This window comes from Melanotaenia boesemani, chromosome 11 (genome assembly GCF_017639745.1).
Source record: "Melanotaenia boesemani isolate fMelBoe1 chromosome 11, fMelBoe1.pri, whole genome shotgun sequence".
Lineage (NCBI taxonomy): Eukaryota > Metazoa > Chordata > Actinopteri > Atheriniformes > Melanotaeniidae > Melanotaenia > Melanotaenia boesemani.
Window position 1 is genome coordinate 19,381,957 of NC_055692.1, and position 11,200 is coordinate 19,393,156.

Below are 11,200 nucleotides of genomic sequence, written 5' to 3' on the forward strand. Positions count from 1 at the left end.
GGGTTAGGGGCAACTGTGCGGCACACTGACGGGGGGCTGCCCTGACATAAAGATGACACAATTCCAGAGGACAGAGGGGGCGCCAGCCAGAAAAGGAGGGAGGGTGACAAATGCCGTTTATTCACATACTCTGCCAGATTTGGACTACTCAATCTTCATGACATTTAAAAAGTACAAAACGAAATGGATATTCAAACTCGACTGAATCTCACACTGACCTTTTCCTCAAATCAGGGATATTCTAGGCAGATCTTTCGTCTGCATCTGCGGCATTTGCAGCATATTTTGTCATGCTTAGGAGAATGAGCGATTAGGTGAAGGAGAATTTGGGAAAGCGGCTCTGTGTGTGTGTGTGTGTGTATGTGTGTGTGTGTGTGTGTGTGTGTGTGTACAAATGTGACTCAGAAGGATGCTGGTTGTTGTTTATTCACATTATTGTGGTGCTAATCCAGGGTCTCCAGAGAGGCCAACCACTCCCGCTGTCCCCCTTTCTCCACCCTCAATTAGCAAAAAACACACAGCCATTTACTCTTTAACTACATTCATAAGCAGAACAAAATACTCTTTAAAAAATTTGCTTCCTGTACAGTTTTAAATGTCATTTTTCATATTTAAGCTAGAGATAAATGACCAATGCACCAATAAATGGGCAACATACTTTAGCTAAATTTGATGTTACATGATTTAGCATTTGGCATTTATAATCTATGAGTAAATCATTGTGATCATTTTGATTTCCTGACTTTTTCTCAACAATCATTTCATGAAAAATAAATCCTTAAAGATAATCTCATTTCTTCTTGTATATATTAAACATCACACGTTACCATGCCAACAGTAAGTCATAAGTCTGTCAGTCATCTAATTCATTAAAACAGGTGGGCTTTACCAGTTTTAACATTTCAAAGGAAATATAACTTAATCTGTCAGTGCTTCACTTGCAAGTCAAATTTATTAGAGCTTCTTAAAGCAAATCCTGATTTATAAAAAGTATTTGTGCAACTGTGATGCCACCTAGTGGACACCAAGGTCAGTACACATCACATTCCTTCCATGAAACGCTTCACTGAAAACACAAGACTTTGTTGTTAATAACAATAAAATGTATTTCTTCTTTATTCTCATTAAGGAAAATCTGTAATTAACACTGATGAAAGTAGAGACAGAAAGTCTGGTCCCAGCTCCACTCATTGTGAAATATTCTTTGGTATTAGTTTGCTATACCTCACATCTTGCGGGAACAAACAAAAAAATTTAACAGTGCGTCTGTCTTCTTGTTCAGCCACAAATAGGTCTCAGTAACGATTTAAAACCTCCAGAACTTCCTCCTTAACAGAGATAGGGCAGTGCTGCTGGACACCTGGTCCACCAATACTTGTTTCCCAGCAGTCAAAGCCGCAGTCTCTCAAGTCCTGCACGGTACTCTGGACAACCAAGAAGTCAGTTTCTGCAAAAAGAACAAGTCAGTATGATGTCGTGTTAATAAAGACCAAAATCTAGAGAAGCAAAAAATGTAACACATGAAAACTTTCAAATGAATGCAAAGACTGAAATTGTGTCTACACAGGCTTTCAATCGTGCCTTTTCTATCACAAACAATAAAAAAAATGATCTCTTAATTTAGTAACTTAAATACAGAAAAACAAGGACTTGATCTCTGTGACTTTGTCAAGTGTCTGGCATATCCCTGCTGCTTTGTTTATTTACTTATTTTTTTACCAAAGAAACTGTCCAGCACCAGGTCAACAGGACACGGCTGCAGTTCAATTTATTTATATGGCACCACTACACAACAAAAGTCATCTCCAAGTACTTTTAAAGACACAGTCAAATACACTTGCACAGCAAAAGGGACACTAAACACATCCAGCTGAAATTTGAATGTTTCAGATGCAGGAGCAGCTTTAAAAGGAGCAGATGAAATAACTTTGTGCCTCCTTCTTTGACTCAAAGAGCTTTACTCTAAAGACTCTTTTAAAGCATTAGAATAAACAGATACTTGGGAAAAGCTGCAATTCACAGAGAAAGGCTTGAGATGAAAATAAATATAGAGCATTTAGAAATCTATTTGGGGATTTAGAACTTATTAAAATTCAGTACGCTACAGGCTGTAGGCATAAACAAAAACTGAACTTTCAGGTTATTTTGTTGTTTGTTTTGTCAAGGAGAAGTTCACACACACCCCTCCAGCTCCACTGTTGTACCCATACACACACTTCATGTACAACGCTCTCATAATTTCCTGCCATTCAAACTGTTAAATCAGAAACTAAGAGTCAGGGGAAAAAAAAAACATTTGCTGTGAACAAAAGTCTCCTTGGCACATTAAACTTCCCTCATCACACAGTATCCGTTATATAGTGATGTGCAAAAGTTTGGGCACTCTGGGGGAGAAAGAGAGCTGCTGTAATTAGTTGTAGCAAGAGAAAATTAACTGATCAAAAAAGATATAGTCACTGATAAAAAAAAATAAATAAATAAAAATAAAAAAGTTTTAACATTTTTGGCAAGATAAGCGTGTATTTTAGTTTAGTTTTTTTTTTTTTTTGCATGGGAAAAAAAGGTGCAACATGAAAACATCTGAGCATTCCACAAGATTTAAGCTCTCTGCTGGTTTTAACAAAGGCCTCAGATCTTAATTAGCTTCTCAAGAACTTTTGAGATTTAGGTAATATCTGACTCACTTTGCTAATCTTCAAAATTTTGGTTTAGTTTAATTTCCTAAACTTTTGCACAGTAAAAAATTGAGGGATGCAGTTTAGCCTCAACAAGTGCAGTGATTGTTCTGGATTAAAATATCCCTTTAATTATATATATATAGATATATACATATATATATAAAAAACAAGTTTATATGCTCATTGTTCTGACTACAGAACCACTGGCCTGCAGTACCTGGTCTCAGGAGTGTGATGCCACAGCCGCCTCCGCCGGCACCTGTTAGCTTGCTATGGAGCCCTTTGGCCAATGTGATGCGGCAGAGTGTGTCCAGTGAAGGATGCCCCACGCCCATCACATTTAGATGGTGCTGGTTGATGTCAATCAACTCCTATAAATTATATGATACGGTGGTATTTAATACTTGTTCTTTCAATTTGACAGGTGTCTGTGTATAATGGCTATCTCGCTTCTTTTGTGATTTTACATTTAAAAAACATTGCACAAAATTGTATTTTAAGTATTACAATAAAATCTAATGCCTCCATTGGAGACAATGGAGAGTGAAATATTTGACATAATCTGTACCTCTAGAATATTGTAGTGCTCTCCTGTAATGGGCTCAGATGTCATCTCTGAGAGGATTTTCTCACAAGTGCAGGAAACAGCATCAACTGAGTCAAGCACTGGAGTCATGATAGAGGGAAACTGCAAAAGGAGAAAATAAAAATTAAAGAACATTTTCAGCATTTGTGAAAACAAAGATTTCTGAGAGAAAACTGGAAATCTCAAGCTGTTTTTGACAGACAGGCTGTGTGCGGATTGTACACTAACATGTTTGATTTTGATTGTACTCAGCATTGCCACAACAGCACACAGGCCCATGTCTGTCTCAGGCAGAAATCCTCACACCTGCTAGTGTCACCAAGGCAACAGCACACAGGGGTGCTGGCTAAGAGTTTAATTTTAATATTTTATGGAGGCACTCAACCCCATGCTCTGGAGTATCTGCTACGGAAAAGCACTGCCTATTATATTAATTATGGTGTCAGCAAGTTACACATGGGGGAGGAAGAAACCATTTAGTACCTTGTTAATTTTGTCCTTCACCCTGGCAACAAGTACCTTGGTGCTACGTGGTACTTTGGTATTAGTGAGAAGGATTCTTAATAATGGCACCCTGGAAGCAAGGGAGATCAGAGAGTTTATACATGCACCGATTTACACAAAAATTTGGTTTCAGCAGGCAAAAATTAATACGATTTCCTTAACTTCAATTCTTCATCAGAATCCGTACCTGCTCAGTGGTATTATCTTCCCGGCTAAAAATCTCAACATGCCACCTACATGAAATAAAAGCAAAATCAATTACTGGACACTGGTCACCTGATAATGGACTGTAATGGTGCAATACTCTAAAGGTGTAATGTCAATAAATGGAAGAGAATAAAACACCACGTGTTTGATCATTTTGTGCCTCACCCCATGTTCCTACAGCGTTGTCTACCCCTGAAGGATTTCCATGGATGATCATCTCCCCTTGGAAAGCCCAACTGTTGATGAGCTCCATGTCCTCCTGACACCATCTGCAATGATTTAAAATAAAAAGAGGGACTCTAAAGGCAAACAAATGTTTTGTTTTACAATTTTGCAAATCAGTCTTTTAAAAGAATATCATACTGTCTGTAAATATGCTAAAATGTGATTTTGTTCTTTTTATTTTTGTCTTTTTTTTGCCACATTTGATATTTCACTCCTTCAAACCTGTTTGTGGCAACTAAAACCAGACACACAAACATGACTGTTCCTGAAACGTTTACTATATAAAATGGGGTTTAAGGTAGTAAAATGACTGTCATATTCTTCATAAATTTATCTGTTTCTGGAGTATTTAAGGCTACTGTGGTTTGTATTACAATGTAATTTGCATTTTTTATTTCAACCTCTGCCTCCAGTCATGTATAATTGTTTCTACAATTCCTTTCCCAAAAAATTCAGTCCCTTGCAAAAGTTGTAAATAAAACCAATGACGCAAAGATTAACAACTTATTTAAACTCTGTAGCATTCAAAATGATACAATATATACATATTAAATGTTGAAACTGAGATTTTATTCTCTGTTGATTTTGAATTTGAAACCATCAAAAAACGCAGGGACATCCATGATGGCATTAGCATGCATTAGTAGACATGACACAGGTAACTTGTGCAGCTGTAAACTGGCTTGTTTGCAATTCAGATCTGCATTCTTTTTAGAGTTGAAACGTCAGGTTTAATGATTGTGTGTATGTAAACTAGTGGCTGACACAAACATCATATGCAGCTCAGGATGGAAACCCTTTCATTAATGCTTAATCCTTATAATGACATTACCTGGCTGTGTGATCCATCTCTTTAAGTGGAGTGGGGATGATTCCACTTGCACAGAGCAGAGCTGCAGCTAAACACACTGAGTAGGCAGCACTTGACCCAAGTCCCGCTCCAGTTGGCAGCTCTGACCACACAGACACAGTCATGCTGGGCAGCTCACTAAGGAAACAATCATAAAGACTGAGCTACTGTTTGCATTTGACTTAAATATGACTTATGAAAGTAAATAAATAATAACTACTATGGCTTTGGCCAATTGCAACTGCATCGCACAAACTGAGAAAAGCCTCAACATTTATGAATTATTACATAGCTATTTCTCACTCAAAATCATATAAGGTCATTTTTTTTTATTAAAAAGGTAAATACTGTGGCATATCCCCAAAAACCACATTAACAGATAGAGTTACATTGTAGTCACATATATGTAACACATAGACTAGTTTATGCAGAAGAAACTTGCTTGGCACTTCTGTCAGTGAGGCTGCTTTCGGGCAGAGAGGAGAATACTCTAACCTAATTGTCCAGTTATACTCTCGAGGGAAAAGCACATCCAGACTTGTTAAAGGGTGCGGAATGGCCCAGTGCCAGACTCTCATTAGTGGCCATCCTGTCAGAAACCCTTCACCTCTCTCAGACACGCCAGCAGTGTCAGCGCCGATTAAACCCTCCAACAACCTGCAGCTCTAATGTCCCTGAGCACCCCCCCCCTGTTCAGATCTGCTGGAGCTGCTAACGTGCACCCCTCTGTCCCTCTTTCTGTCTTCATTTCCAAGAAAGTTTTTTTTTTCCATGAACCACTCTTTATCAAAATAGGAGGGCATTTTTTAAATATAAATTAATGACTAAATTAAGAGCTGGAAAGCGCTAAGAGGTAAAACCTGCAGGACTGTATTTGAGCAGTGAGGAAGTAATACCAGTGTAATAAACACCAGGGAAATAAACCCTCAGATGGTATTTATCACCCCCTGCTAGTGCTACTTTAATATGATTTATGTGACACAGGAACTGAGCAGTGCACTCTGTTGCATTATTTTAACACAGGTATCTATGTGTTAGCGCAGAGAGTCACAATGAAAAGGATAAAACTGCAATAACCAGGTAACACACCGATTCCTAAATGGTCAGGCCTGTCAGATAAAATCCTCCATCAGCACCACATCTTATGTTTTAATATGTGTTAGTTGTTTGTTTTGTTTTTTAATTGTTTTATTTTTGTCTGTTTACTGATGTTGCATTGAATTTCCATAAAGTCGCAGTCAGATCGCTTCTCTACTATTTGTCCCATAATTCAGATTCATTAGTTGTATATTCATTACAAGAAAATAAATACTTACTTTATAAACCGTCAATCCACATGTTTACTCTTTTATTCATTGTTTAAAGCGATTGATACACTTTTTTTTATTCCATATAGAATTATAATTAATCCAGCTATCTATGATGACCTTTTACGTAATATTAAGCTAAACATTTAACCAAACATTAACTATTATGTCTACTCTTTTTCTTCAAACTTTTCCAGAAACCCTTTGCAAACTGCAGTAGCATCTGGGATAGAAACACCCCAATACTCTGTAGTAAAATATGATAACATAACAATAGTGCAAAAAGCTACATTTGAAAAGCTATATTGTTGGAGCTATTTAAACAAGGTCGTAGCTAAAATGCTGCACAAATGAAACACATCTGCATAATGTTATTTTCTATCAAAAACTGACTAATCAGAGCAAACTTTGCTTTTCTAAAGGGGAGCCTTAAAATGACATGAGCTGCAACATGATGTTTTAAAGGTGGTAAGAGGTTCTTCAAAATCTTAAAGTATTAGAAAATATTTCTCTCTCCCTTTTTTTTTTTTTTGTACATTATAGCCTATAAATCTTTTCTAGCCAACCATGAACTGCATTTCTGGAACATGCACATGAACCTAATACAGGCTTGTAAGTAGCACAAACACTATCCTGCATCAACTAAACCAACAAGCTCAGATGATGCTCTCCCATCTCCTCCTCTCATCTTCCAAAAGCACACAGAGGACTTGTAGCACAGTGAACTCTTCCCAGCACTCAACACAAAATGTTTCCTTTGATAAAAAATGCAACATTTAACACACTGAAACACAATCAGCAGACATTTAATAGAAGAAATGCAACATTGAACACCTGGTCAAAGTAAATCACATTTATAGGCACCATTGTTTTGTTTTTGTTTTGTTTTTGTTGTTGTTGTTTTATTTTTTTTTGTCTGCAGATGGAAAATATCAACATGTGGAAAGGATCTTTTCTCAAATTCTTCTGCTTTTCTTGACAAATGTGAAGTGGATAAGACTATAGACTTAAAATAACAGCTTTCCTACTTGATTGTATTTGACTGACTTGGTTTCTTTAAAATAAGTAAATTATGAAAAGAACAGTAGAAATTTCTCACCTGGATCCAAACAGTGACAGATATATGTAAAGGAAGGCTAAGGTGGCTGCATCGCAATTATCTAAGTTTCCATTGGTCACACCCAAAAATTCACGCAGTTTCCTCACAAGCTCAGCATCCAGACGAGGAACCTCTTCCTTCTTACCTATTAATTTTAATCAAAAGACATGAGAAGGAAAAAAGAAAAAAGAAAGATGCATACACTTTCATGATTGAATGTATGAAACAGAAACATATAACATAAAACAGTGTTTTGAATGAAGGATTCTTAATCAAGAGAATAAATTCTATTCTATTCTACAGTCATTTAGCAGACGCTTTTATCCAAAGCCACTTACATTTGAGAGTAAGAACACAAGCAAGAATTCAAACAAGAAGGGACATCATAATTAAGTGGTAGTCAGACTGCTTTGAGTCCAGTTGGACCCAGGTGCTGTCATGTAGTGCTAGAGGCAGTGCATATAATTTTTTTTTTTTTTTTTTTTTAGTTTTTTTTTTTTGTAGCTTAAGTCATTTTGTTTAAATACAAACATCACGATTTCATCAAACAATATCAATTTGGGAATAAGTGCACACAGCTTCTTCAGTACTCGGTTGAGCCAAAGAGCTGGACAAATCTTTCAAACTCATTCTATTGAGCAGAAGAGTTAAGCTAAGTGTGGAAATGCTCCTTAAACAACTGAGTCTTTAGCTTGCTTTTAAAGGTGGATAAGGACTCTGCGGATCGGACGGCGTTTGGTAGATCATTCCACCACCGGGGAACAACAGAGGAGAAGTCTAGCTACTGATTTTGCGCTACGTTGTGGTGGGAGCACTAGGCGTTTTTTGCTCAAGAGCGTAACTGTCAAGAGGGAGTGTAGCTCTGGATTAAGGAGTGAAGGTAGACCGTAGCCGTTTGGGTTATTGTTTTGTAAGCCAGAAGCAGAGCTTTGAATTTGATGCGTGCTGCAACTGGAAGCCAGTGAAGAGCAATTAGCAGCGGAGTGACATGAGCTCTTTTGGGCTGGTTGAAGACCAGACGTGCTGCTGCGTTCTGGATCATCTGCAGAGGTTTAACTGAGCATGCAGGCAGGCCAGCCAGTAAGGAGTTGCAGTAGTCAATGCGTGAAATGACCAGAGCCTGGACCAGGAGCTGTGCCGTGTGTTCAGTCAGGTAGGGTCTGATCCTCCTGATGTTGTAGAGAGCAAATCGGCAAGACCGGGCAACCGACGCAACATGGTCCTTAAAGGTCAGCTGGTTGTCTACCATGATGCCAAGATTCCTGGTAGAAGACGTAGGCACAAGTGTGATAGAGTCAAGCTGCACGCTTATCTGTGGCGGTAAGGAAGGATTGGCTGGAAAGACAATAAGCTTAGTCTTGGACAGATTTAGCTGAAGGTGGCGATCCTTCATCCATGCGGACATATCAGCAAGGCATGCTGATATTCGCATTGAGATGGTTGTGTTGTCAGGTGGGAAAGAAAGGAAAAGCTGAGTGTCATCTGCATAGAGGTGGTAGGAGAAACCATGAGAGCTAATGACTGCACCGAGTGAGGAGGTGTATAGTGAAAAGAGAAGAGGGTCAATCACCGAGCCCTGAGGCACCCCTGTTGTCAGCCCATGTGATCTGGACATTCCCCCTTGCCAAGATACTTTGAATGATCTCCCTGTGAGGTAGGACGTAAACCATGAGAGAACAGATCCTGAGATGCCAAGCTCCGAGAGTGTGGAGAACAGTATATGATGGTTGACCGTGTCAAAGGCAGCAGACAGGTCCAGCAGAATAAGGATTGAGGATTGACCAGCGGATCTGGCAAGCCGTAGGGAATCAGTAACTGACAGGAGTGCAGTGGCCTTGCATAAAGCCAGATTAATATGGATCAAACAGGTTATTGTCTTGGAGGAACTGTGAGACCTGACTGAAGACGGCACGCTCTAGTAATTTAGACATGAATGGAAGCAGAGAGACCTGTCGGTAGTTTTCAACCTGGGCTGGGTTGAGTGTGGGCTTCTTCAGCAGTGGGGTAACCTGAGCTTGCTTGAAGGCAGAGGGAAAGACACCAGATTTAAGAGAGGAGTTGATAATATGGGTTACTGCAGTTTTGATTGTAGGTAAAATGCCCTGCAGGATGTCAGAGGGAACAGGATCAAGAGGACAGGTCGTGGGTTTTGAGCTGACTAGAAGTTTAGAGACTTCGTCCTCATTTAGAGAGCAGAAAGAGCAGAGTGAGGCACCAGTAGCTGGTTTGGTAAGACTGAGTTGGTCAGGCTCAGTGAATTGGTTACTGATGGTAGTGACCTTTTCAGTGAAGTAGGAGGCAAACATTTCTGCAGTCAGCACAGTGGGAGGCTGAGCAGGTGGTGGAGATAGAAGAGAGTTAAACGCCATGAACAGTTGTCGTATGTTGGGAGCATTGCGGATCTTGTTCTGATAAAAGGCTATCTTGGCCGCCTTTAGGCTGGATGTAAAAATTTCAAGTTTTTGCTGGTACTCAGACAAGTCAGTGTGCTCTTTTGATTTGCGCCACTTTCTTTCTGCAGCCCTGAGTTCAGCTCTGTGGTCCCTTAAACCTCTGTGAGCCATGGACTGGGAGGATTTTGTCTGGCTGGTTTTGACACCACAGGACAGAGTTTGTCCAAAGAGGAGGCGAGAGGGGAGCAGAGTGTTTCTGTAGCCTCATTAACAGTAAGGAGAAGTCTAAATGTGATGTTCATTTGGCTAAAGATCAGTACAGTGTCATGAAAAGCACCTCCATATAAACAGGAGCTGGTGGTCACAATACAGCTTAAAACAGGAATATTTTAGAGAGCCAGCAGTGTTACAGATTAAGATGAATGTAAAAATTAAACTTCTGAGAAATATTAGTAAATATAATGTAAATCAAAACGACATAAAATTTTATATTATTTTACTATAATTTTTACTATTATTTATTTATTTATTTACCATAATTTACAATTATTTTTTGTATGAGCTTATTGGTACATCATCTCTCACCATGGAAATATTGTGGGAGCTGCTTCAGTTCGGATAGGTCCCAGCAGATGAATGTGTCAATATTAGGAAGGTTGACGCAAACTTTGCAGTTAGAAGTGGCTTTCAGTCGCAAATATGTCCTCAGGTTTAAACTCACAGCAAGAGCCACCTGTAATCACAAAACGTCAGAATAAGCACAGGATAAATAAAGCATTACGTGTCAATATCTGTCAATACCCACTGAAATTAATGTTGTCAAGCCAACGAGATCTGTTTGGTAGGCGCATTGCAATGAAGAGCAAGAAAATTGGTAAAGTGAAATTCAATATTTAGGCTGTGTGTGACAGACATTTGCATTTGAAAGCTTAGTCCAGCAATATGGATGGCACCTTAGTTTCACATGTCACAATTCAGTTTACCTTTCCGTGAACAACAGCATGCTCTCCGTGGAGGATCGCCTTCCCAGGAGCAGAAACTAGACAGTCCTTGACTTGCATTTTTGGATCAGTCTTCAAAGTGAAAAACCTAACTTCAAATAAAAATGTTCAGTGACAGTATTAACACTGGCTAATGTTAATCCGCCGAAGCAGCAACCAGCAGTCGACAGTTCGGCCCCACGTCTATGTGATTATAACGAACGACCGACAAACATCAGGAGTTTAACTTAGCATTTTCCCTATTAGAGCCCTCTAATACTCTCTTTAAAACTGTCTTAAGCGCTGCCTGACTGTCGTGCTAAAAACACACAGTCAGGCACAACAAGGAACGAGCATGGATTTGGCTTCCA

General features: G+C 39.0%; 1 protein-coding gene across 1 annotated transcript; it reads right to left on the reverse strand.

Annotated features, from left to right (window-relative positions):
• Window positions 1-408: 408 nt before the first annotated feature.
• On the reverse strand, window positions 409-11,165 carry mvk (mevalonate kinase). The gene is made up of 10 exons (XM_042000106.1): window positions 10,833-11,165; window positions 10,435-10,582; window positions 7,457-7,601; window positions 5,033-5,188; window positions 4,141-4,244; window positions 3,956-4,001; window positions 3,748-3,838; window positions 3,247-3,366; window positions 2,896-3,049; window positions 409-1,447 (listed from the first exon to the last, which is right to left on the reverse strand). The coding sequence occupies exons 1-10, from the start codon at window positions 10,908-10,910 to the stop codon at window positions 1,296-1,298; spliced, it is 1,194 nt and encodes a 397-aa protein (XP_041856040.1). The 5' UTR covers window positions 10,911-11,165; the 3' UTR covers window positions 409-1,295.
• Between the last annotated feature and the right edge of the window lie 35 nt (window positions 11,166-11,200).